Source organism: Malurus melanocephalus, unplaced genomic scaffold (assembly GCF_030028575.1).
Source record: "Malurus melanocephalus ecotype Western Australia unplaced genomic scaffold, MMel_1.1 scaffold_237, whole genome shotgun sequence".
In the NCBI taxonomy this organism is placed as follows: domain Eukaryota; kingdom Metazoa; phylum Chordata; class Aves; order Passeriformes; family Maluridae; genus Malurus; species Malurus melanocephalus.
Genome location: NW_026623469.1, coordinates 909,161 through 934,545, shown reverse-complemented (window position 1 = coordinate 934,545; position 25,385 = coordinate 909,161). Strand labels below are relative to the sequence as shown.

General features: G+C 57.9%; 2 protein-coding genes across 10 annotated transcripts; one reads left to right on the top strand and one right to left on the bottom strand.

Moving 5' to 3' along the window:
* Nucleotides 1-193: 193 nt before the first annotated feature.
* On the top strand, nucleotides 194-20,741 carry LOC130578698 (diacylglycerol kinase delta-like). Of its 8 annotated transcripts, none has more exons than XM_057374964.1 (30): nucleotides 194-275; nucleotides 1,240-1,482; nucleotides 9,888-9,998; nucleotides 10,113-10,193; nucleotides 10,431-10,535; nucleotides 10,745-10,877; nucleotides 11,050-11,156; nucleotides 11,586-11,711; nucleotides 11,875-11,977; nucleotides 13,460-13,622; nucleotides 13,717-13,825; nucleotides 13,994-14,133; nucleotides 14,249-14,330; nucleotides 14,763-14,905; nucleotides 15,165-15,264; nucleotides 15,511-15,745; nucleotides 15,969-16,067; nucleotides 16,178-16,277; nucleotides 16,684-16,791; nucleotides 17,258-17,354; nucleotides 17,433-17,540; nucleotides 17,704-17,817; nucleotides 17,950-18,084; nucleotides 18,168-18,334; nucleotides 18,455-18,572; nucleotides 18,661-18,747; nucleotides 18,830-18,946; nucleotides 19,032-19,143; nucleotides 19,613-19,782; nucleotides 20,185-20,741. In XM_057374964.1, the coding sequence occupies exons 2-30, from the start codon at nucleotides 1,285-1,287 to the stop codon at nucleotides 20,257-20,259; spliced, it is 3,543 nt and encodes a 1,180-aa protein (XP_057230947.1). In that variant the 5' UTR covers nucleotides 194-275; nucleotides 1,240-1,284; the 3' UTR covers nucleotides 20,260-20,741. The 8 variants fall into 8 exon arrangements, with proteins under 8 accessions (XP_057230947.1, XP_057230948.1, XP_057230946.1 ...); XM_057374965.1 differs by lacking the exon at nucleotides 194-275 and adding an exon at nucleotides 297-624; XM_057374963.1 differs by lacking the exon at nucleotides 194-275 and adding an exon at nucleotides 297-624 and having other exon boundaries at nucleotides 812-1,482.
* Nucleotides 20,742-20,829: 88 nt separating this feature from the next.
* Nucleotides 20,830-25,382, bottom strand: CCNB3 (cyclin B3). 2 transcript variants are annotated; one of them, XM_057374972.1, is made up of 12 exons: nucleotides 25,305-25,382; nucleotides 24,543-24,661; nucleotides 24,378-24,473; nucleotides 24,098-24,216; nucleotides 23,510-23,612; nucleotides 23,096-23,194; nucleotides 22,823-22,915; nucleotides 22,516-22,653; nucleotides 21,924-22,079; nucleotides 21,481-21,630; nucleotides 21,162-21,292; nucleotides 20,830-21,011 (listed from the first exon to the last, which is right to left on the bottom strand). In XM_057374972.1, the coding sequence occupies exons 1-12, from the start codon at nucleotides 25,306-25,308 to the stop codon at nucleotides 20,939-20,941; spliced, it is 1,281 nt and encodes a 426-aa protein (XP_057230955.1). In that variant the 5' UTR covers nucleotides 25,309-25,382; the 3' UTR covers nucleotides 20,830-20,938. The 2 variants fall into 2 exon arrangements, with proteins under 2 accessions (XP_057230955.1, XP_057230956.1); XM_057374973.1 differs by having other exon boundaries at nucleotides 24,378-24,461.
* Between the last annotated feature and the right edge of the window lie 3 nt (nucleotides 25,383-25,385).

Here is a 25,385-nt window from a genome sequence, read left to right as displayed (position 1 = left end):
CACGTGCTCTCCCGTGCCCGCGCGGGTGCCGCACACGGATGCGCGCGGCGGCGCGCGGGTGCCCGCCGTGCCCGCATGCTCGGGGCCGTGCGTGGGCCGCCCGCGCCGCGCAGCAGCGCCCGCCGCGCCGAGCAGGCCGGGGCTTGCGGCAGGGGCAGGGCCGGGGCCGCCTGCGGAGGCACGTCCCGGCGGGGCCGGGGGCGCTGCGGACGGCGGGCGGGGGCGGAGAAAGAGCGACCTTGCACCAGCGGCAGCGGCGGCTCGGATCGTGCAAGGTGTGTGCGGGGCGGGGGGCGCTCCGCCTTCACCCGCCTGGGCRTGCTGCGGGATGCTCGGCGGGGATCCGGCACCCGGCAGCCCTGAGGCTGGAGGAGGCAGTGTGCCCAGGGAGGGGGGGGGCGCTCAGTAGCGCTGCCCTCGCTCTCCCTGTCTCCTCTCCCCGCAACGCTTGTTGCTGCGCGGAGACACGGCACCGCGGTTGTCGGCAGCCGCGGGGAAGGGGGAGGGCGCGGCGCAGCCTGCCTGCGGTAGATGCGTGGGGCCCGGTACGGCGCCGTGGAGTGCCCCCCGCCACCCACGGCCCGGGCACGGCAGCCCTGCAGCCGTCCAGGCTTGCTCGTCCAGGTAGGTGCCCCCGTAGCCTCTCCACAGCTCTCGGGGCTGGCAGGGATGCCGTGGGGAGATGGCTTTCCCCGCATGCGGGAACCCCTCGCTCCCTCCTCCATCCCAGCCCACCCGCAGCCACCTGCTCGAGGCTGGCGACCCATGGGCTCGGGAGGTGCTTCCATCCTTTCTCCGTTGCCGGAGCCAGATGGATGACGGGGTCCAGCTGCTGCTTTTTCATGGAGATCCCTGCGCTGTCCCGGGCCACGCAGAGCAGCCTGGCACCTCGGAGATGGGCAGCAAGGGGACCTAGCACAGGCTGTGGGAAGGGGTTGCRTCCTCTATGCATCAATGTACCAATGCCCGAGCGTGGGGCAGCCACAGTCTCCTGCGTCCAAGCCAGGGACAACGTTGGGATGCCAGGTAGGCTGAAGAATAGTTGGGACACTGAAAAAAAGGCAAGGAAGAAAAACTTTGCCAGCAACGATGCCATCCTGTGTGTTCCTGGGCGAGGAAGCTCCATCTCCCTTGGTTTCCAGGRCTGCACCTCCCAGTTGGTGGAGCTCTAGAGTACGAGGTGTCATGCCTCCCCTTTCATTGCTCTTCTTCCACTGCTGTGTGTCCTTGTCCTCTCAGGGCTGTCACAAGGAGGCAGAGCTCTGAGCCAAGCCAGGTGGGAAGATGGCTGAGAAGCTGGTGCCCGGAGACCTGTTGTTGAGGAAGACCCGGGAATCAGTGTCATCCCTGGACTCGGACAAGCTGGCACCCATCTCACCCGAGGTGGGTGGTGAGGAGTCATCCGACAGCGAGGGCGAGCAGGAGGACAATTCCCACAAGCTCATCCGGAAGGTTTCCACCTCGGGGCAGATGAGAAGCAAGGTCAGGGGTGTGGGATGCTGGGAGTGAGGGGCTGGCTGGGTATGGGGTCACTGCTGAGAATGGGGTAGGGGTGTTTACCTTCTCCAGGGTGTAAATAAGTACCAGGTTCTTGCTGCTGGCCGACTTGATCCAGCCAAAACTGGGAGGATTCTGGCCCCCTGTGCCCTGTGGGAGGGGACATGAAAACATGCATACCATACAGTGGTAGTGTTAGCATTGGTCCCATGGGGTTGTGAAGCACAGATTTTATCCCGCCATTCAGGGATAAAATTCTCCCATATCCAGACTGCCCTCACCACATTGCCTTCATGCCAGATTTGTTCCCCTCACTGTCCCTCTTGGGGAGGCAGTGCCCCATGGGTCTACTGGGGCTGAGATTTAGGGTCATGTCAGTTCTATAGGGATCCCACACCCTGCTGCAGGCACTGCGTGTGCAGGGCTTGGTGGGTTGCAAAATGGAACCTGCATCTTTCCTAGTGCCCCAGATTCATTTGGCTGTGCCAGCTTCCCTGCAGGCCTCATTCCCACAGATACAGTCCCCAGTGGTGGTTTGCTGGATGAATAGGAGCACCTCTGAGGTCAGATGTGACACTCATACTTCCCGGCCACTGGCATGAGAGCAGCTGGTGTGTGTGTATCACAGTTCACTCAGAAGATGCTATTTTGATAGTACCTACAAAATTTGGGGTGTGGTGCCTTTAGCCAAACAGCAGTGCRTTGCCAGAGGTGTCCCAGGTGGGGACAGAGAAATTCAATGCAGGGAGAAATAACGAGGGCTGAATGGCCAAGTGGGAAGTGGAGAGAGAAGGAGGCTGGGGAGAGACATTTTGGGGAGGGAGGGTGCAGACACGATGCTGGCAGGATGCTCCTGATGATATGCCAGGTGTGCAATCCCTTTGCATCCACATTTCAGCTGCGGGAAGGAGGTTGCAGAGTAAGTCAAAGCAGTGCCTGCAGTGCTGGGCACACAGAGGCTGCCAGAAATCCCCCTGCAGTCAGCTTCTGGTGCCAGCCACCCTTTGGTGGGGTTTTGGTGGCTGTGCTGCTCTAGGGTGAGGGGAGAATTCTGAAAACACAGCATGGGAATGCAGTTGTGAAGCTGGGGGCTATCACCGGGATCTCGTGTTGGCTGCTGAGGGCATGAAGGAAGGGAGAGGGGCAGTGCTAGGTCTGGTGGTAGTTCTGGGGTTGCTTGGGCCTGGGACAGGCTCCCCTCCCACTGGCTCTGCCTTGGATGTTGCCCCAAGCCTGGTGCAACTAGATAAGATGGGGCAGAAGATGCCTGCCCATGGGTATGGAAATTGCATGCTCCCAACTTGGCACTGTGGGGTTTTCCGATTTGTCATGAGAGACTTCTGGGGCATGGGACATTGAGGAGGCTCTCACTGAGTCACTCTGGCTGCTTAAGTAATGTGCCTCAGTTTCCCCTTCTTTGAAGCAGGCTGGCACCAATTCTGCCCTCTCCAAGTTGGCTGCCAGGTGGGTGTAGAGGGCTATGCTGGGTGCACGGTGTTGGGGGTGAGGCATGGTTGGCAGCGGGAGAGTCATGGGGATGCTTAGTTCTCTGYGCAAGCCCTCAGCACCCTTCCAGAAGGGTAGCGGTAGACACTGGAGTTTGCCATGGAGCAYTTGCCATGCTGTGGGGCACTGGGACATCACAGGGACCCATCAACACCAGGACACCCGAGAGGAAAGGGCAGATGGCTGAGCTATRCTCATGTCCCTCAGCAGCAGCACAGGAACACAAACATGCTCTGAGCCCCAGCCCAGGGGGTCAAGCCCCTCTCTASCACCAGCATGTCTGGCCTCACCGCTGACAGGCTGCGTGTGGGGAAAGGCTGTCTCCCTGCCCGCTGTGGCTGCTGCGCACATCCTGCCTGGCATCAGCAATTAGCCATGCAAGAGGTGATGCTGTGCAGTGTGCCAGGGCAGGCAGGTGRTGGAGATGGGGGAGAGGGTAAGGGCTGGCTGGGCTGGAGTTGGAAGGACCTGAGGGTGGGCTCTGTATGCCTCCTCTGCCACCTCAGTGTATTCAGTGCTGTGGTTCAGTGTTCTTCCTGAGAATGATTTTGCCCTGGTACAGATGGTCAGGACCATGGTTGCCTGCCTGGCTCCTTGTTGGATGGACTCCTTCCTTCCCTACAGAGAAGAGGATTTTGGGATGAGATTGCTGCTGCCACCCAGGTCAGGCTGWCCCTGGCTCATAGTCCTGCCATGGAACATGTGCTGCCTGTCACCCCAGCCACAGCCACAGTGTGTGTGCCATGGCAGGCACCTTCCTGAGGAATCTTGACACCCGTGTCACCCATGTGGGGCAAGGGTGGGGGGAGGGAACCTTTGCCTACACCCAAGGGACAGGTACCTAATGAACACAGGAGAGTTCAGTGCCAGGGTGGCAGCTCCAGAGACTGTTGGGGGGACGGATCACACCAGCCTGTTTTTGGTCATATGTGGTGGGTGGGGTGCTGGAAAGGGCCTGTAGGAGCCTCCCATGTTATGGGGTTGGGAAAGGTCAGGACCCCCACGCCACTGCCCATYCACACTGACTGGGGAGACCCTGGTCTCTGGTGCTGATAGCGGGCAGCTTGTCCCACGCCAGGCAGTTGGCCAGCCCCTGGGACAGGAGCAGGTGATGATCATTATGGGGATCTGCTGCATCCTTCTGATTCCTGCTCCCCAGTTCCAGTGCTTCTGCACTCCAAATGCCTGTGGACCCATCCCCTCTTCAAAGCTCCTCATTAGTCATGTTCCCCCACTCCACACACGCAGCTTGGCTTTCTCCAGGCTGGGACTAGGGATACCCTGTGGGCTGCTTTGTGTCAGCAAAAGAACAGGGAGCAGAGGGGGCACTGGTTTTGGAGAACGACAGCACACTGGAATTGCTGGGGTTGGCGGGGCACATCCTGCCTGTTTGGCTGGGATGTTCACTTCCCAGTGTTGCCCCCGCACAGGTTCTCCTGGCAGCTGAGTGGAGGCATAGAGTGATCTAGCAATACTCTTTGGTTCAGTGGATGACAGGTCCTGGGGTGATTGCTAGGAGCACCTCCAGAGCTAGGAGGCGGAGGCATCAAGGGAGGCACAGCAGGGTGCATGCCAGGGATCCAGAGTTGCCCATGGTGTGAATACAATGTGCATGGCCATGGTGGGCAGGGGAAAGGGGAATTCCTGGTCTTGAGATACATCACAGCTGCTTGGTGGGGCTGAAGGACCCATCAGAATCCTCCCATGGGGCTCGGCGAGGTCGGTGGGGTTGTTGATACCCTGAGGAATGAGGACTCTTTGTCTTGCTGCAGGCATTGAGCATCCTGAAGGTTCAGGGGGCTCCAGGAATAGTGGAATAAGCTGTACCTGTGCATATTGGGGTATTGGGCAGCTCAGGGGAGCCTGGTGAGGCAGTGCAGTAGCACCAGGCCATGTGGAAGGCTGTCCACTGAGGGCTAAATCCTGGCCAAATGACAAAGAAAACAAGGTATAGAGGTGCTGGGGCCAGGCCTGGAAACCTTCCTGCCCATGACTCCTGGGCAATGCATCCTCCAAACCTGACACTGGTGGGACACTGGAGCGTCTCTCATACAGAGAGAGYCTGGGAGAGCTGGGACTGTTCGGCCTGGAGGAGAGTCTGTAASCAAGGGGTCCCCAATTTTTGAAAGGGAGGGTGCAGCAAAGAGGGAACCAGGCTCTTCTCGATAATGTCTGGCAATGGACAGAGATGAAAAAACAGGAAATTGCACCTCAAGACAAGAAAACTGTCCAAGACCAGGGAGGATGGGCTTGCTCTCATTAATTAGGGCTGGTGCCTGGGGTGTGAAGACAGCCCCACTGTCACTAGCCGGATGTTGGTGAGGTTTCTCTGCCCTCTCCCTACTCACTTTTTCCATTATGCAAATACCTCTCTTGCCCATCAGCTCTTGCCACCCCTGCTGGGCAAAGCGGGAGGGCTGTGCCCACTGGCATAGGGGCACAAGGGGCAGGGGGAGAACTGGGGGAAACCAGCACAGGTTGAGTTAGTGTGGGATGCCTTCCAGTAGGATCTTTGGGGGTCAATGTGACTTTAGATAGGGAAGCATGACCTCATTTGCAAAAAGCAGCTGCTGAAGGATGAGATGTAGGGGGATTGCCTTTTTTCTGGGGGCTCCTTTCCTCATTCCTCTCCTGTTAATTCTCTGCCCCTTTCAATGGCCTCATGAGCACCATGTGATGACTTGTCAGGACTGTGCTGGAATCTCCTTTCAAGCATCCCCCCAGCATGGGGAAGGGATATTGTAGTCCTGCAATGGCAGAAAGCTCCATCCCCAGGGAGCAGCTGAGCCTGTGGAGCCATAGCACTCATCAGGCACCGAGCCCCCGACTGCCCAGTCCCGGAAAAGCTCTGCTGTGTCACAAAGCCTGATAAGGTTTCCAACTGACTCCAGCCCACGGGGTGCCCAGCAGCTGCTGGAGACCTGCAGCTGGGCTGTTTGAGGGCTGTTAGCTCTCCCCCGGTGTCCTGGTGCCTGCTGGCTCAGCTGGGGGATATGCTCTGATKCAACTGGACCCCAGCTTGTGCCCAGTGCACTGCTGCATTTGAAGCAGGAGGGTTAGTGCCTGGAATGATGCTGGTGCAATGCAGGTTGATGTGTYGACAGGTGATCCTCTTCTCTTTCCCTTCTCCTCCTACTGGATGAGGCATCGTATGGTCACAGGGACAAGTATATCCCTTCAGGAGTGGTGTAGGGTGGCCAGCTGTGTGGGCAGACAGTGTGCTCGCCAGCCAGATGTGGCAGCATTCCTGAGTAACAACCTTCCTGACTCTTCTCCAGCTGCTCTTTCACTGTCTGAGATGATCCCAGCAGTAAAACCTTCCTGTCCCAGCTGTGGTCAGACCTGGCTGCACAATGGGCTCTTCCCAGGAGTGGTGGTGGCAGAGCTGGGAGAGTGGGGTGACAGAGGAAAGCAGCATCCCGGRGCTCTGCCTTAGGGCTGAGTTTAGGGCTGAAGGAAGGGCTGGTGTTTCCAGTTGTAGTCTAACCTGGAAGAATTCCGGCTGGAGGGTGCTGAGCTCCCCTAGGCTGTGCTTCAAGCCCCCTGCTTGTGTTGAGCACACAGCCAGCCTGTGGCATGATGGCCTCTGGGAACCGGCCCGGTCCTGGCAGGGCACATGGCTGGCCATCTTCCCACGGCCATTTTTAGCTGTGTCCGTTCTGAGACGCCGCTGCCACTGCCACTTCAGCTGCATCTGAGCTGGAGGTGGTAGTATGTTTGCAGATGCTGTGTGGTTTCGTTCTTGCCTTTGCCTTCCCACCCTGTGCCTCTGGGATCCCCCTAGTGCTGGTGCTGTGTCCATTGGGGTGGAGAGAGCCGGAAGGGCCCTTGGAAYGGGGCAGTGGAGTGCTGGGACTGAGCCCCATAGGGGAGCTGGCCTTTGGCTGATTGCCAGGCATGTTGTAAGTGGCTCTCGGTGTGCTGCCTCGGTTGCTGAGATGGGACCAGCACTGGCTTTGCTGAGGCTCCCTCCAGTGCTGTCTGGGACTTTCCAGGGAGAAAAGCTGTGGTTGGGCTGAGTGGAGGGGCTTGGGCTTGTTTTGGAGTGGATGCCACACTGTGCTTACAGCTGCCCAGTGACCAGTGCAGAGCTCCCAGCCCAGTGGTCAGGGGTTGCCAGTGTCCCCAAGAGCTCTCCCGGAAGAAGAGGCAGTCTCTGTGCTGCCGGTGCTCAGCTCCAGCTCCTTTGAGCTCCAGGGTATCTAATAGCCACTTACTATAGGGGACTATGTTATTGTGGTGACCCTGGAGTCCTGGACAGGGTTTCGGGGAGCCAGCACAGCAGGGGTGGTGCCACCCTGGCATGGCCTGYCTGCTCTTGCCATCTCCCCACCTTTCCTGTTTGCAAAGGGGAAACGTTGGGCTCACTCAGTAATGCTGCTGCAGTGTGGCTTCCCACTGTGTGGCTGGACCYGCTGCTGCCTTGGCCATCAGGTGTCTCTCAGGTCTCCTGTTGTTCATTCCAAAAGCAGAGGTCCAGAAACATGGAGCYGCTTGGGAGCTGCTCCCTGCTCCAGCAGCTGGAGCAGGTGCTCCTGGCTGAAACCCATGGTCAAAAAATGAGGTAGGTGGGTGGCTCATCGCGGTGAGATCCTGACACAACCCTCCAGTGCCCCAGACTTGTGTGCCTGCCCAGGCAGCGTGGGACAGCTGGGCTCCGGGRCTCATTTTGGAGAGGAGACCTACCTTATTTTCCCCAGGGAGGGGGTTGTCTGGGCCCATGCTGGCACCAATGGAACCTGTGCCAGATAGCATCACACACCAGGGATGATGTAGCCTGGATAGGCAGCTGCTGACATGAGTCGTGCAGCAAGATGCTGCACGTGGCAAAGCAGAAGGCTTGGGCTTTGATGCCCAAAGCAGCCCTCAAAGGTGGGCATGGGGACAGGTTCCCCCTGAGCTTCTCTGCACCAATTGTGCTGCCCCATGTTGGGATACTAGGGATTAGTCTGCACTGGTGGAAAGCTGAGGCACACTTCCCCCCAGCTGTGGTACTGGAAGTGTTGTCAAACTCTGATGGGTGTTGTGGTGGAGGTGGAGGACTCTTTCAGGGCAGCTCTGTCCTGTCCCTGGAATGGCCAGGACTGTGACATCTTGGGGCTGGGTGATGCCTTTTTGCTTCTGTCTGTCAGGAGCTGCTGCTGGGGATGTTTCAGCTCTGACCCTCCTTTGCAGGAGTTAAGTGCCACCCTCCTGGGCAGCTGTCCTKGCTGTAACCTGCCATCTACATGGCTTGGAGCCAGGCACAGTTCCATGCTCTGCTGATTCCAGGCCCTGCTGTGATAACTCTGAGGCACCATCATGGACCCACCTCTTCTTCTCCTTGTCCTCCTTTTTTCCTGGGCCCCCCTGTTACAGCTCCCCATGCCACATCTCACTGTCACACACTGCCTGTCCTTTGCAGCAACAGCAACGACTGCAGCAAACACAGCACCTGCGCCTGATGAGTGCAGCCAGGTCTGGTGGATGTGGTGTTTGGGGCTGGATTCCACCTGGCTTGTCCACACCTCCTGGTGTGGGACAACGACTTCTAGGGTGCATGGTTGGTGTGGATCTGGGAGTCACAGCTGGACCCCACTGGAAGGACTCCTCTGCACTCTCACAGCTGAGAGGCCAGGGAAGGGACTTGGTGTGTTCCGAGGTGCTGGCACTGGGGACAGCTGTGCTATTTGAACCTGCATTGACATTTGTAGGCATTGTGGTGATTGATCACAGCCAAACTTTGTGCTAGTCTTGGGCAGCAATAAAGGCTTAAAATGTCCTTTTCAAACTGCAAGCTGGTGGGTTTTTTGAGAGTTTAGCCTCAGGGAGCACCCCGGGTGGGGTTTTGGCTTCTTTGTGACTTTGAAGGCTTCTGCTATTCCTAGTGCTTTGGTCATCTGATTCAGAGCCATGGGGCAGTAGATTAAGGCTGATACCTGGGGCTGGCATGTTTACAGGCTGGTAAGTACCTGGGTGCCACCTCTTGCAGCACATGGGTTGGCCCGGAGTGCAGAGCCCCGGGGCCGTGGTTCTCGTGCTGTGCCCTCGTACCCAGTGCTAATTTGCCGTTAAATATGGCTYGTCATTACATTCCTGGATCGGATACAACCACTGTGGCAGCTAATTGCAGAGGAGCAGCTGAACAGGGCTGCCGGTGGTGTTTAAAGAAGATACAATCAAAGATGAGGCAGTGCCAGAGCATCTCTGCCATCCCGCTCAGCACAGGCTTGTAGCCGTGTTACGAACACTAATTAATTGAGTCTTGTAAACATCACTGCGAGGAGGTAAATATTGGCAGGTGCTGTGTTTCGGGGAGGGCAGAGGATGGGCAGCAAGGTTGCAGTGATGTGCTGTGCTGCAGGGGATGGTCTGCCTGCTGAGGCTATCCTCAGCCCCGGGYTGTCCTCTCCAGGGGCTGGGAGGGCCAGGCAGGGCTGGCTGCACCCTGACTGTCTGTTCCCCAAACTGGCTGGGCCCACAGTGCCCAGGTAATGCCACCTCCCCAGTGCAGTCCTGTTGTTTCTGGAGCACTGGTGTCCCTTCAAAGGAAGCTCTCCTGACCCCAGTTCTGCCCTTGGCTTCTGAGGAGCTGCAGCAGAGTGAGTTTCTCCAGGCACCGCCCTGGGGATGGAGAGGAAGCATCAGCAGCTCTGCACTGCTGGAGACCTGCATCTTCCAGCTCTGCCATGCCCAGCAACATCCTTCCAGATCACTGGGAGTGCCCAGTGCCCAGACAATGGTGGGCAGGGAACATAATTTGCCCTGTTACATGCAGCAGAGAGTGAGCCCCATAATGTTCCATCTGTGCTCCTGGGGACCCAGGGACTGGTATCACAGGGGAAAATGGTGGCTTTGGTGATCCCGGGGGGCTGCGGGARCTCAAGATGCTGTGGTCTCTCCAGAAGAGCGTAAAGGAGGGGCTGTTGCTGAAGCAGACGAGCTCCTTCCAGAGGTGGAAGAGACGATACTTCAAGCTGCGGGGCAGGACACTCTATTATGCTAAGGATGCCAAGGTAGGCTGGGGGACGCTTCCAGCATGCTTGGTTGGTGGGGACCTGAGTCTGCCACCCCAGGAGGGGATAGAGATCCCTGCCTGGTGGACTGAGGCTTTGGTTTCTCCCTYGCAGTCCCTCATCTTTGACGAGGTGGACTTGTCTGATGCCAGCGTGGCTGAGACCAGCACCAAGAACATCAACAACAGTTTCACGGTGAGGGAGGTGTGGGGCTACCAACTGCACCCTGTGGAGACCTCGGCACCTAGTGGGGAGTCACTGCAGACCTCGCTCATCCCCCCAGAGCCATGAGGCACCCCATAGCATGGCCTTATGCTGCTGAGGTGGCACACCACACTCGGGGCACACGCAGAGATTGCTGGGGTCTGTGCTGGGTTCTGCCTGGTCTGGCGGTAACCGTGGGAGAGAACGTGGGGATGGTGGCTGTTGCAGGTGATCACACCATTCCGGAAACTCATCTTATGTGCTGAGAACCGGAAGGAGATGGAAGACTGGATCGCTGCCCTGAAATCTGTCCAGAAGTGGGAGATCCATGAGGTGATGTGGGCAGGGGACTGCGTGGATCCATTTTTTCATGTGGAGTGTGTTTCCCTCGGTGTGTCTTTGGCTGCTGGGCAAGAACTGCTGCTCTTGGTGCAGCCCCAAAAGGGGGACAGGAGTTGGGCTGTGGGGAYTTCATGGGGCCAGGAGGGAGGGAGTGCCAACTGAGGGTCCCAGGCACTGATGGGGCAGGGCTGTGCCTCCAGACCACACAATTCAACATGGAACACTTCTCGGGCATGCACAACTGGTACGCCTGCTCTCACGCTCGGCCCACCTTCTGCAATGTGTGTCGTGAAGCTCTTCCAGGGGTCACCTCCCATGGCCTCTCCTGTGAAGGTCAGTGCTGGGATCCTGCTGGGAGGTGGGCAGGRGTTCAAGGCTGGGCCAGAGCAGGAATGGTGCAGGGCAATGCCCACTGCCTGCTATCCCCAGATGCGGAGGGGTTTGGGACAAGGGCTGTGCATGCCATGGGAACCTTCCCTGCTCCTCACTGCTTCCCCCTGTGCAGTCTGCAAGTTCAAGGCACACAAGCGCTGTGCTGTTAGAGCCACAAACAACTGCAAGTGGACGACCCTGGCCTCCATCGGCATTGAAATCATCGAAGATGAGGATGGGGTAAGCAGGGGAGTGCCTGTCAGGGCTCCTGGCAGGACAGAGCCAGCAGCAGAACTGGCCTCGCTGTGCACAACTCAGCAGGAAGAAACCGTAGCTGTCTAGCTTTCTCCTGCATTGTATGGCCTCTGGGCTTGGCTCTGCTGGGGCAGAGCTTGGGGACACCTTCTCTGATGCCCTGTATCAGGATCCCTTTTTGCTGTCCAAGTGGGACCTCCTCCAGACCCYCTTTTCTGGGGTCACATCTGCCCTGCCTCACAGGCTGGTGGCTTCARGAGGCCAGGCAGGCAGAGATGAGAGGACACGGGAGTGGTCCCAGACCTGCCTTGCCCTGCTGTGTGGCACCACCTCCATGGTGCCCAGAGAAAGAGTTGGCCTATGATGTTGTCCCTCAAGCATGCAGGATGCCATTGGTGCTGCTGTTCTCTACAGGTGGCCATGCCCCACCAGTGGCTGGAGGGGAACTTGCCTGTCAGCGCGCGTTGCGCTGTCTGCGACCGGACCTGTGGCAGTGTCCGGAGGCTGCAGGACTGGCGGTGTCTGTGGTGCAAAGCCATTGTAAGGATCTACCCATCCCTGTCCCCATCCCTCTCCCAGCACAGCCAGCACTGCCCCTCCTCTGTGCATCGCTGGGAAAGCTAATGGCATCCCAGCTGATGGCAGGGACTTTGGTGTGGCATCCTTCAGCTTTGCTTATACACAGGTGTGCCTGTGTTCCCAGGTTCACAGTGCCTGCAAGGAGCTTCTTGGCAGGAGGTGCCCCCTGGGCCAGTATAAAGTGTCCATTATCCCGCCAACTGCCTTGAACAGCATTGATTCTGATGGTGAGTAATGGAAGGCACAGGGCTGGGCTGGTGGTGGGGAGGCTCTGAGCTGTCTGAGCTCCTCTGCATGATTTGACTTGTGCTGCTTTGTGGGACAGCAGGAGCACCACCATCAACAGGCTTGAGTCAACTCCTCCCTTGGTTGAAGGCTGCTTGTTGTCTTATACTGTGTCCCAGGGCTTGGTCATGTTCTGTGGGCTTTGGGATGGCACTTCTTGCCCACATGTGGCTTCAGTTGCTCCTGCCAGTCCACTTCTTGCAGCGGCTCTGGACACGGTCCAGAGGCCCACGGCCTCTGTGATAGGATCAGTGGTTCCAGCCCTCCACCCCTGAGGTGGGCTGTCCTCTGTTGCACCTCAACGGTTCAGCATCTTTTAAGGCAGGATGAAGTTCTTGCTTGCGTTATTTCCCAGTGTGTCTGAAGCTCAGCTGTTTTTTGGTAGTGCAGAGCACAGCTTTGCCCTGATATGGGACACTGCAGGGAAAAGCCATGTGAAGCCTAGGGGGATGCCCCCAGCTGTCTCCTCCTGAGGTGCCCAGTTGGCCTCCGCTGAGCAAAATCTGTTCTTCTCCTCCTGATATTTATTTCTTTGTTTCTTTATTGCTTTTCACCACTYAGCTCAGCCGGTGCCTCATCTGCCTCTCATTACTCATTGGGATGCTGTCAGGGTAACCATCACGCAGCTGCTCCTCAGCTCCAGAGCCTTGGCTGCTGGGTGACTGATCCCTTGCAGCATCCCTGCCCTGTCCCTCTCCAGCAGCCCAGCCAGCTGTGGCTGTGGCTGTGGCTGTGGCTGTGGCTGTTGCCTGCCCAACTGGGTACAACTTAGCAATGCCTCAGTTTCCCCTTGTCCTGCCATGCTGTCCTGCTTTAGCATAGGGGTACTGCTGTCAGCAAGCTTTTCCATAGCAGCCCACGCTCTGACTCAGCAGCTCCCAGTGCTTTGTATTACCGATCTGTTCTGCTTGGCTGGGCTGGGAGTGGAGATGGAGTGGTGGCTAGGCGATGAGAGCGTGGGCTGTGGGGATGTTGCCCCCGTGATCCTTCTGTGGCTGGGGCTCCTGCTTGCAGCCCATGGGGCTCTGAGAGCAATGGCTGTAGAGCTTGGTGCCAATGGCAGTGATGCCTGCTGYGGGTCCCTGCTGCAGTGTTGCTGGGTCTGCCAAAGGAAGGAGCCTGCAGACATTAGCCAGGGGACCAGGATGGCCAAGRTGTGCCTGAGGCACGTGCAGGCTCTGGGCCAGCTGTCAATCCTCCTCTGCCTTAGGCACATTTTGTTCCCCATCTCATTTCTTTAAAAGCACAGTGCTTCCTCTTCCCTCTGTCCCTCACCATCCCCTGGACATCCCCATCCCTTCCCCTCCTGCCCCAGCACCCCACAGGTTGGGCTCAGCACCGTTGGAGTACCCACATAGCCTCTGCTCTCCTGAAGTGTCCGTGGGGAGTGGGARCCAGGGCTTATGTGTTTGGGCTCACTGCAGGTTTCTGGAAAGCCACCTGCCCATCGACCTGCTCCAGCCCTCTCCTGGCCTTTGTTAACTCCAAGAGTGGGGAYAACCAGGGCGTCAAGTTTTTGCGAAAGTTCAAGCAGTTCCTCAACCCAGCCCAAGTCTTTGACCTCATGAATGGGGGCCCACACCTGGGGTAAGCACCAGCCTGAGCACCCCGGAATTGCTTTGAGTGGGATCTTGGGGGGCACCTGGCACAGCACCCTTCTCTCCTTGCCCACCCACCCCAGGCTGCGCCTCTTCCAGAAGTTCTCCACCTTCAGAATCCTGGTGTGTGGTGGGGATGGCAGCGTGGGTTGGGTGCTCTCTGAGATTGATGCCCTTGGCCTCCACAAACAGGTGAGTGGGGAGTACCTGGTATTGCTTGTGCAGGCTGGCACCCAGCCCAGCTTGGGACCCCTCTCTGTCCCCTAGGTGCTGCTGAGCAGTGGGCATGGCAGGGTTGGAGGTGTCACAGATGCCCTTGGGGACTGCTCTGAGCCACCCCACTCTGTCCCTCTTCTGCAGTGTCARCTGGGTGTCCTGCCCCTGGGGACTGGCAATGACCTGGCACGGGTTCTAGGCTGGGGCAGCCTGTGCGACGATGACACCCAGCTGCTGCAGATCCTGGAGAAGCTGGAAAGGGCCACCACCAAGATGCTGGACCGGTGAGCAGAGCACGGAATACGTGCCTCTGTCCCCTCTGCCTTGGCATCCCTTGGGCAGCCTGTACCAGTTCCCTGTGCTAGGAGATGGCAAGCAGCCATGGTCTCTGCTTGGCAGGTGGAGCGTGCTGACGTATGAGGCCCCCAAGCAGTCCCCCTCAATCCTGAAGGAGGAGGAAAATGGGGACTCCAGCATCCAGGTGGGAGCTGTTGGCATTTGAGGGCTTGAGGTGGGGAGGGCAGGCTGGAGGGCAGGTTTCTGTTCAACTTGTCAGCCAACTCAGGGGCACACAGGGAAGGATGGCACAGGAAGAGGTCATGCTGGGGTCCCTGGGGATTGAGGCTACAAGGGGGCTCGCAGCTGGCTGCATGCAGTGAAATGAGCATGGCAGGTCTCAGCCTGGCATGTGCAGTTGGGAGCAGGCAGCAAGTGAGGTAGAGCTGGCCTGCCACCAGCCAGCTCTTCTGGACTCTTCTGTGTGCTCCTTGCCTCAGTTTCCCTCCTGCTGTGACTCACCTCCCCTCTGGCTAGCAGCATGGGCATGGTTGCCCTCAGGGCTGGGAAGTGGACTGAATAAGGGCTGGACATTCGCAGTCCAAGGCTTACTGAGCAAAACTCCATCCCTAAGCAGGGCTCATGGCAGGATGGCAGGGCTCCAACAGTCTCCCCTTGTGACCCCCAGGCCCAGATCTCCCATTACGCTGACTCTGTTGCCTTCCACCTGGCCAAGATCCTGGAGTCAGACAAGCACTCAGTGGTGATCTCCTCTGCAAAGTAAGGAGGGGGCTGTCGTTGGGGAGGGTGCCAGAGCTCTCTTGCTGAGCTAGGGCATGTCCCCAGGGGCACTGCACCCACCTCGGCCAGGCTGTCCCAGCTGGCCACCACAGCTGCCAGCTGTGCTGGTGCCTGGCAGATAATTGTGGCACTGCCTCTCTGAAGCAGYGGGTGTTATCACAGCAGTCCCCCTGCCTGGCATCTGTGCCTYGCTGGCCATGCTCTGCTCTTCTTGACCTCCGGCAACTTCCCTTGGCAGGTTCCTCTGTGGCACTGTCAATGACTTTGTGACTGAAGTGGGGCGGGCTTACAAGAGCGCAACGGAGAATAAGGAGGAGGCTGAGCTGATGGCACAGAAGGTGTGCTACAGGGGAGCTGGAGGGCTGGGTCCAGCTGSTGGCACAGCCCCTGAGCAGGGGAGGGGCTGCTCGGAGGGCCTATGCCCTTGTTGTGCATGTATTGGGGTGTGCCATGCTTGGGGTGCCCAGGCATGGAGTATGCAGGTGCTTGGGGGTACCTGGGCACTTATAGTGTCCTGGAAACACCCAGCACTGGTGGGGGGCAGCAGCTTGTGCCAGGTGCTGAGTGAGGTCGGTGTCCCACAGTGTGCCATGCTGAATGAGAAGCTGGACTCACTGGTGCGGGAGCTGAATGAGGAGGCTCAGGCCATCATGATACCTGAAAAAATGGCACAGGCCATTGATGTCAAGGACCAGGATAAAGGAGGCAGCTTCAACCCCAGCTCCATGCCTCGCATCTTCAAATCCAAGGAGCAGCTCATGTTGCGGGCGAACAGCCTGAAGAAAGCCCTGCGGCAAATCATTGAGCAGACAGAGAAAGGTGAGGGAGTGGTGGGGGCTGGCAGCYTCCTGATGCTGCAGCAGCTTGGCAGGGTCTGTGAAGCCACCATTGGGTGCTGGACCCGTGCCTTTGTTCTCCCCTGGGATCCTTGGGATAGCAGCAGTGGCCCCACCCTGGCACGAGCCCACAGGGCTGACCTGGGGAGGGGCCACACGGCCCCAGGGCTGCCCAGACTCCCTGTCATGCCCTTCTTTGGATCCAGCTGTGGATGAGCAGAACAAGCAGACCCAAGCCTACCAGGGCAGTGTGGGCCCCAGGAAGGACAGCTCGGAGGAGCTCAACAAGGAGGAGGAGAAGCTCAGTAAGATGCCARTGGGGCACTGGCTTCTTTGTGGGGGCATGGGGGTGAGTTGTGGGATGGGCTTGGGCAGAAAACCATGTGGCAGCTACCTTCCTCTCCACCCTGGCCAGGCTCCCGGCGAGTAACTGTGACCTCTGCATCTTCCTCCATCATCCTGGACCGGCCAGACACGTTTGGCAGCTTGCAATTCCCTGAAGACCCCAGCACCCTGTGAGTCTGGTGTTCTGCCTATCCTGGGGACTCTGGCTCACTCTTGCTGCCCATTGTGGAGCAGGAGCAGAGCTAGTACTAAGCTGCATCTTTGAGGAGGCAGCTTCTGCCTACTGGTGTGGCATCCCTGGTACCAGGCCCTCCTTGGCCAAGCAGTGGTCATGCTGGGGGAACCTGCCTGTGCCTGTTATGGGATCTCTGACTGATACTTGGAGCTTGGGGCTGTGCCATGGGTGTCCCACTATGGCAGCTGAGAAAAATGCAGCTATCCCTGCTAGCTTTGGTCAGGCTTCCCAGTGCCAGTCACTCCACTCCAGTGGGTGTTACGCCCCATTCTCTGGTGCCAATCCAGAGTCACCGATGTGCAGCTGCCGCTGAACCTGCTTACCCTGTTTCCTGCTTTCAGCCACTTCTCGGAGAAATGTGTAATGAATAACTACTTTGGCATCGGCCTGGATGCGAAGATTTCCCTCGAATTCAACAACAAACGTGATGAGCACCCCAAGAAGTGCAGGTTGGCTGGAACACCCCAGATTCCCCCCAGGAAAAACATATACCGTGGCTCTCCAATGCCTGCACGAGGAGGGACCATCAAGATGCTGGGAACCATGGGGGTCATTTGGTACTACAGTGCTGGGGCTCTTTCCAGCAGCAGGTTTTGTACCTGCACCCAATGCTGGGATAAGCACCCCTTGGTGGCAGGCTACAAACACCCCAGGAAGGGTGAAGACATGAGGGCAGGGTGGGATTTACTTGCTCTGCACCACTGCATGGGACATTGCCATGCTGGCATGGAAAGATTCAAAATCTGGGTGCAACATGCTGCACTTTCACTTTCCTGGGAGGCAGCAGGAACTGGGGAAACTAAGGTGGGGCCAGCAGTCCAGGACTGTTCAACCCAGTGCCCTGGGAAGGGTGCAGAGCCTGTGACAGGCACTGGGGAGCCCACAGCCCCTCATCTGTCCCACTTTACCCCACAGCAGCCGCACCAAGAATATGATGTGGTATGGGGTGCTAGGCACGAAGGAGCTCCTGCAGCGCACCTACAAGAACCTGGAGCAGCGGGTACAGCTGGAGGTACAGGGCTGGGAGAACAGGGATATGGCAGGAGGGGCAGCATTGCAGCGGCCCCCCAGGCTCAGCTCTCTCTTGCAGTGTGACGGGGTGCCCATCTCACTGCCCAGCCTGCAGGGCATTGCTGTTCTCAACATCCCCAGCTATGCTGGGGGTATCAACTTCTGGGGAGGCACGAAGGAGGACAATGTGAGTGCCCGTACGATGAGAGGAGTTGCATGGCATGATGTCCTTTCCCCAGTCCTAAGAAACCTGAGGGCTGGGATGTCCCTGCCTTGGGCACACATGGGAGAAAAGCTGGGTTCCAAAATGAGCCCATTTTGGAAGTCTCACATGTAGTGGTCCTCTACAGAACTTTGGAGCTCCATCCTTCGATGACAAGAAGCTGGAGGTGGTGGCAGTCTTCGGCAGCATTCAGATGGCCGTGTCCCGGGTCATCAACCTCCAGCACCACCGTATCGCGCAGGTAGTGGCAAGGCACCCTGYGGGACCACAAGTGGTGCCAGAAGGCTTTTGGGGCAGCAGTGGAGCCTGAGGCAGTGCACCTCTGCTCGGGTTGGCAGCCATTGATGCCAGCCCTGGGCTGTCTGCCTCACAGTGCCGTGTGGTGAAGATCACCATCCGGGGGGACGAGGGTGTCCCTGTGCAGGTCGATGGAGAGGCCTGGATCCAGCCACCTGGCATTATCAAAATCCAGCATAAGAACAGAGCCCAGATGCTGACAAGGGACCGGGTGAGCTTGGGGTGCTCAGCACGACCATGTTGGGACATGGAGAGGTATGACCATCTCAGAGGGGCTGTGTCTGTCCCTTGCAGGCATTTGAAAGCACCCTCAAGTCTTGGGAGGACAAGCAAAAAGGGGAGGGCTACCGTGCAGCCACACGGCCCCGCCTCAGCTCCCAGCAGTCCATGGAGTACCTGACGGAGGAGGAGAGCAGCCTCTTGCAGCAGGTCTCACGGGTGGCCGAGACCCTCATTGCCAGGTCAGACTGTGGGAAGGGGAATGTGGTGGGCACAGGGAAGGAGGAACTGTGCTGTGGCCCTGCAAAGCTGCCTGCCCAGTCCAGGGGAGCCCTGGCAGCTCCAGCCCCTGTCACCTGCAGGATCCATGAGGCAGCCAAGTCTCACAAAGCCGTGGAGCAGGAGCTGGCGCACGCAGTCAATGCCAGCTCCCTGGCACTGAGCGAAGCCCTGTCCCACAAAGCTGCCRGCACCTCAGAGGTGAGCTGGGGGTGGGAGTGTAAGGTAGCCTTTACCCAGACCCTCTGGGGCCTTGCCACTTGAGGGGTTACCCCTCTGTGCACCCCAGTTTCTTAGCAGGAACGTTGCTGTGGAGGTGGTGCTGAGCATCAAGGAGCTGTGGGCTGAGACCAGGGCATTCCTGGAAGGGAAAGGGGTGAGTGGGGGGCTGGAGAGCACCCAAAACCCCTACTTCTGGGGGTAGCAGCAGGGTTAGGTATTGTCCCTGTCCCCCACAGCTGGACTCACCACAGGAGGAGGAGGCACTTCATGGCCCCCTGAGTGTGCTAGGCCAGGAGTTGCAGCGGCTGCTGGACATCCACTGGCTGGGCCCCATTGCTCACCCTGCCGAGGAGGTGGGTGCAAAGAGACTGGGGTGTGGCATAGCCCACTGTCTAGCTTCAGGGAGCTGTAGCACCCCATGAGCCTCACTTCTCACAGGAAGGTGCCAGCGGTGCCAACAAAGGCAGCTTTAAGCTTCGCCTCAACATCCCCAAGCCCAGGAAGGAAAAGGACAAGCTGCAGAAGCAGAAGGCCAACAGTGTGCTCCCAGGTAAAATGAGCAGTGTGCAGGGAGATAGGTGGTGCAGTCTGTCCTAGAAGGAGCCCCACTGTGCTGTCCTATCCCTCAGTCTCCTGTCCTAGGCATACTGGGGAAGGATCCTCAGGGAGGGGGAACAGGGCATCTCCTGGCTGCCTGGGGGTATCACCTTTGTCACCAAGAGCCCCTTGCAGCTTGCCCTTTCTGATACCAGACATGCAGAGAACCCAGTCCCCTAACTCCTCAACAAGGGGGAGAAGGGACCTGTGGTACAGGTCAGCTGTTTGGGTAAATGCCTTGTCCAGGGCTGGGGTTCTGGTTAAGCAGGAGCAGCTCAGGTGTTCCTTAAGTAAGCCAAGAAGAGAGACCTCTGCAGCCTGAGCAGGCTGTGGCCTCTGGCCCTGCTGGAGCAAGGGGTGGGAAGGGGTATTCAGGCTGCCATCACCGCTGCCAGCCCTGCTGCGTCCCGCTACCTCCACAGGCCCCAGCAGTCCACCACTGTGGTTTTCTTCCCTGCTAGCAGACACGTGGGGCTCCGAGGAGGTGGCAGCTTGGCTGGAAACTCTCGGTTTAGGGGAATACAGAGACATTTTTGTCCGACATGACATCCAGGGCTCAGAGTTGATTCTGCTGGAGAGGAGAGACCTGAAGGTACAACCCCCTTGTGCCTCCTAAGGGACTGCCAGCCCTGGGGAGCGTGGTGTTTTTCATCCCTCCSTATCCCTCCTGGTGGCAGGTTGGCCCTACACCTGGGTCTGTAGGGTTGAGCTTATGCAGCTTGTGCACAGAGGCTGGGAAGCAGGGGAGGGGTGGCCTTGGTCCTGCAGGCTCCATACACCCGCCCAAAGCAGTATCGACAGCACCCTACCCTCGCCTGCATTCAGGCATGGAGATGTGCTTGCAAGAGGACAGAGGGTTTCAAGCAAGCACTATGCTCCAGCGAGGGAGAGCAGGGGGAGCTGGGCTGTGCCTCATCCTCCACCCTCTGGCTTGTCTACTAGCAAGAGCCCAGGGCTGCCCCTGCAAGTGCATCACCTCCTCTCTTTCCTGCAGGACCTGGGAATCACCAAAGTGGGTCACATGAAGAGGATCCTTCAGGCCATTAAGGAGCTCAGCAACTTGTCCTAGGCTGACAACAGGGCAGCAGCCCAGCCCAGGCGCTGGGTGGGTGCTGCCCCCAGGGAACAGGGGTTGTGTAGGGTAACAGGTCTTTGCCCCTGCCCCATATGTATGGAGCCCCCCGCTTGCCTCGCTTTATCTGTCTGTCCCCTGCATCCCTGGAGCCACTGCTTCTCCCCCAGCCTGTGGGGCTGGAGTCACTGAAGCAGAGGTAATGTGGTCTGACCACTAGTCCAACCCCTCAGGATCATTACAGGAGCTGGGGCGACCCTCTGTGTGCTCAAGCTGGAGCCAAAGCAGTTTCCCCTTCCCCGTGTGGGTATTTAAGCTGTGTAAATATTTGGAGAGAAGATACTGCTGCTGCTCGCATGGTGTCATTTCTAAGGGGAAGGAGAGGGYTGGGGAGGAGGGAATTGGGAATACCTTTCAGCCTTCACCCCTGAGCTTCCTGCTCCCCATCGTGCAACCCGCCACCTTGCTCTCACCCTCTGTCCCATCACAGCAAGGGGAAGTATGGCRCTGGGGCTCATAGTCTCCAGTGCCAGCATGTATGACAAACATATTTTATTAACAGTTACATATGACTTTTTTTCCCCCCCTTCCTCAGTTAAAATTACTGTTGTCTATGTACATGATACCACCCTGCCTAAGGGCACCCGTTATTTACAGGCTTATTTACAGAGTAGGGCTAGCAGCTAGTGAGTGCCTCCTCGAGCTTGAGCATGTCCATAGGGGTGACTTTGGCAACCTCGAAGAAGACCCTGGAAGGAACATGATGGCTTAGAACTCAACCACAGCCATGACACCCATTCACCAGTGCTCCCAGATGCCTGCAGAACCCCAGAGTGCATGCTGGTGGTGTCACCCCCTGCAGTAGGGACAGGCCTGAGACAGAGSCCCATGACACTCACCTGTGCGAGTATTTGCTGCGCACAGCATTCAGCTTGTCGCGGGGCTGGTATGTAAGCAGGAAATTCAGCCTCTTCACCAGGGGGTGCAGGTCCTGGGCAGCGTACCCACTGTAGTACTCCAGTGTAGGGGTCTGCAAGGGGACAGTGGGGCTAAGCTGTGTCCTCTCAATGACAGGACAGACATCATCTTCCCTGTCCAGCCCCCAAATCTGATTATAGCCCTAGAGCATCACCCTACTCACTGGTCCGTTCCCTCCCATACCACTGCAGCGCCTCCTAGGGTGCCTCGGCAGGGACAGGGAATTAGGCAGGTACTCACCCAGCCCCCAAGGTTCTTCATAGTAAGTGCCARTAGCAGGCAGCCAGCAGCCAGCTTCGAGGGGCTCTCGCGGGCATAGTCGTACTCCTGCAGGGTCATCTCACAGAGGAAACGGGCCAGCGTCAGTGTCTCCATGGTGGCACGGGCACACTACAGCCAGTGGACAGGGAAAGGCTCAGCCTTTTGAGCAATGCTGCTTACCTTCCCAGCGTTTTTGGGACCTAGAGTGCTGTGTCTGGGGCACAGGACAGGGATCCTACACCCCAGCCTATCACAAACCACCATTCTGACCCCTCAACCCTCTTGAAGGAACCTGGACAAACTTTCCTTGCTGCCAACTCAGAGCCTGAAGCCCTAAYGATGCAAGTCACCCATCCCATGGAGCCAACACAAGGGGCGCCCAGAGGCACCTGAATACCAGCCCACCCTCCCAGTGCACTCACCTTGGCAAAGCGCCGCAGGAAGCGGTAGGGGATGGGGATGTTGATGTCGAACTTGAGGGTTTGGAGGATGCTTATCTCCATAGCAATGAGCTCCTCTCGTTTGTAGGCGTCATCGCAGATATAGAGGAAGTCATCCACACASGGTGGGCACCGCTCCTGCAGGGGTACAACTGCTCAGCACCACAATGGGGGCTTATCCTGGCCCTACTCAGGAGATCATACCCATCCCGCAGGCCCTGTAAAGGTTCATATGCTGCTGCACTCAGCAAGGACTGTTAACAACATCCTGTGGGACTTGTGTGATGTCTGTACTCCTCCAGCCCTTAGCTTGAACTCCATGCCTTTGTAAGGTGAACCAAGGTACTGTGATGGTCACAGCAGAGTAGAGAGAAGATGGTTCTCCAGTGACACCAAGAGACAGGATTCAGTCCACTGACTGCATTCACAGCCCTTGCAGCAAGAAGGAGGAACATGACAGACATGCCACCCCAGCAGTTTTTCAGGGCAGTGGCCTGGCCTTCTCCAAGACCCCACAGGGACCAGAGACACAGCCCCTCTGCCCTGCAYCCCAGGACAGCACACAAAGAGTCACCTCAAATTTGGAGGCAATAAGGATGGCAGTGGAGCCGATGAGCTGCAGCTTCTCCCTCATGCTTACTACCTCCACCAGGTAGTGGTCCACCAACTTCACAGCCAGGTAGAGTGTCTCATGGTTCAGCTCAAAGTTCTCCTGCAAGGATGAGAGTGGGGTTCAGAACAGGGTGTCACACAGAAGTAAGGCCTGCCCAGCCTTATCCAGCTCTCACAGAGGCCAGGGGTGCCCMTGGGCCAGGCTCAGAGGGTTGGATGTGCCAAAGGCAGCATGGGGGGCTGCTCTGCAGAAAGTCATGTCCCCTCACCTGCACCTCCACCATCCAGTCCACAAGGATAGCACGCATGTCCCCAGTGATGTCTGTCTGCTTCTCCATGTAGTCAGGAAGCATGAATTTTTCCTGCCAAAAAGCCACCTGTCAGAGACAGGGCAGATATCTCCACCCTCAAACAAGCCCCTTCCCATGCTATGCAGGCCCCTGATAGGTGGTCATAGGCGGTCAAAGCCTCTGGGCAGTTGGTAGCCCTCAGTCACTCCTTCCCCAGACAGGGCTGCCACCCCTTGGACAGGCATCACCCACCTCTCTTTCCTGCATATATTCGAAGATCTCCTTGGCATACTCTGCATTGGCATAAGGGTCACCCAGCTGCTCCTTGTCAATGTCCTCCACTGCGGGTACCTGGTGGCATGGAAGAGGCAGCAGTAAGGGGGAGGCCCTGTGGGTGCCAGTCACCCCATCRGGGCAAAGCTGCTGCCCTTCTGCACCCCCCTTTTCCTACCTGCTCTCATCACCCTGAAATCCYGTCCCACCCTTTCCCAAGAGAGGATTCTTGAAGGAAGAGGGTGGTGCACTTTTCCCCCTCCCCAGCTTTCTATCACACTGGTTGAAGTCTCTCCAAGGTCCAGAGCACTGCCTGGTGCCCCAGTACCACCAGTGGCACCCAAACTAGTGCTGTGATGGGCCTGGGRCCATGTTGCAGCCTGGGGTCCCTACCCTCTCCTCAGGGGGCTTCGGTTCTTGCACAGACACTGGCCTCTCTGGCACAGGATTCACTTTGGGCTCTGCAGGAGCTGTTGGGGGAGTTTTCTTCATTGACCTGAGAAGGACAAGAGCATAAATTATTGCTGGGAGGAGGCCAAATTTCTTGGCTGAAAGGGACCCTCCAGACTCTYGCTGCTTCAGGAAGGGGCTGAACAACCCCTAAAATACCCTCACAGATTCTTAGAATCACTTAGGTTGGAAAAGGCCTTTAAAGATATTCAGAACGACAGTTTCCCCAGCATTGCCATGCTCACTAAACCATGTTCCCAAGAATCACATCCACACGACTTTTAAATCCCTTCATGGAAGGTGACTCTACAGCTGTCCTGGGCAGTCTGTGCCAGGGCTGGACAGCCCTTTTAGGGAAGAATTTTTTTCTGATATCCAATCTAACTATCTCCTGGCACAACCTGATGTCATTTATAGTAGATATACTATTTCCCTCCTCCATCTGGCACAGTCTCCATCACCYAAGGGAAGGACCCACTACTTGTCCTCATGAGAAAAGTTTGCAGCAAACCCCTGCCCCCAGCTACTCACTTTTTTAGGTTGATCTCATTGTTCTTGGCCACTCCTAAGGCACTATGTGCCTTCTGTGCCCTGGGTGGAGCAACTTTCACAGCCTCCTTCTTCCCTGCAACCACCTGGTTCTTGTGAGCCTGTTTGGGTCAGAAGAGGGGAATACAGGGACTGCACAGTGGAAAGAAAGATATGCCCTGCAGGGAGACTTCTCCTCCTCTTAATGGGCATGGGACAAGCCCCTCCACCACGGGGAGCTCACAGGGGGCATCAGAGCCCCCACCCTCACAGAAGCACTCACATTGGTGATGTCCCCAAATGCTGATCTCTTCTTGGGCCCGCCCTGGGGTGAGGATGAAGACCTCTTGGCRTGACAGCTCTCCTCCTGCAATAGAGGCTGTTAGAAGATGGTGGTCAGCTGCCCCACAGGGGCACTTCTACAGCCCTTGCCTGGCTCAGTGCTCACCTTCTCAGGGTCAACATTCTCTGCTGCAGGGCCCACCTTGCCCGCTCGCGACTGCTTGGTGGTCAGCACCTTGGCATTGCGTGGCAACGGCATCCTCTCCCTTGGTCTTTGTGAACAAGCTGGGGGCAAAAGAGGGTGTGATGGGGACTGCTGCCAGCCTGCTTCCAGGGACACCCTCCCAGCTTGGGGCAGAACAGGGGGRCATTTGTCCCTCCTGGAGGGTTAGCACAGCAGGACTGACCCCTTCCCTGAGCATGGCAGGTGGTGCCCCAAGACAAGCCCAGGCAAGGGACAAATCTGGCTGGCGGTGCTCCCAGGGAGGAAGGGATGTGGACCCCCAAGACCACCACCAAAAGCACTCTGCTGGGCGAGGAGGGAGGTGGAATAAGCAATTYTCAGATTCCTGCATCCCAGAGAAGGTTTCAAGGGCTCGCACTTCCTCGGAGAGCGGTGGTCTTGGACATCCCTACTCCCCTACGACTCTCAGGGTCCCCTGGGGGAGTCGGGAGTCCCAAAGTTTCTCTCTCCCCTGCACCCCCCGGATTTCCCTAGGGGAGTTGGAGATCTTAGCGGCCTCCGCTCCCTTGTACCCTCCAGGGTCGCCCCGCCTGCCACCGCCTAGGGGTCCCAGCACTGCCCACTCCTCCATCCCCGGGGTGTCCCTCCAGTCACCGGTGCTCGGAGTGTCCTCTGCCCACTCACCCACGCTCGGTTCCCCCCACCCTCCAGTCAGCCATGACCAACGTGCCCCTCGCCACTCACCCATGCCCGTTCTGCTCTCCCCGCACCTCCAGCCCCGGCGCTTTTGAAAGTAGCAGTTCGGTAGCGGCCGGCCACAGCGAT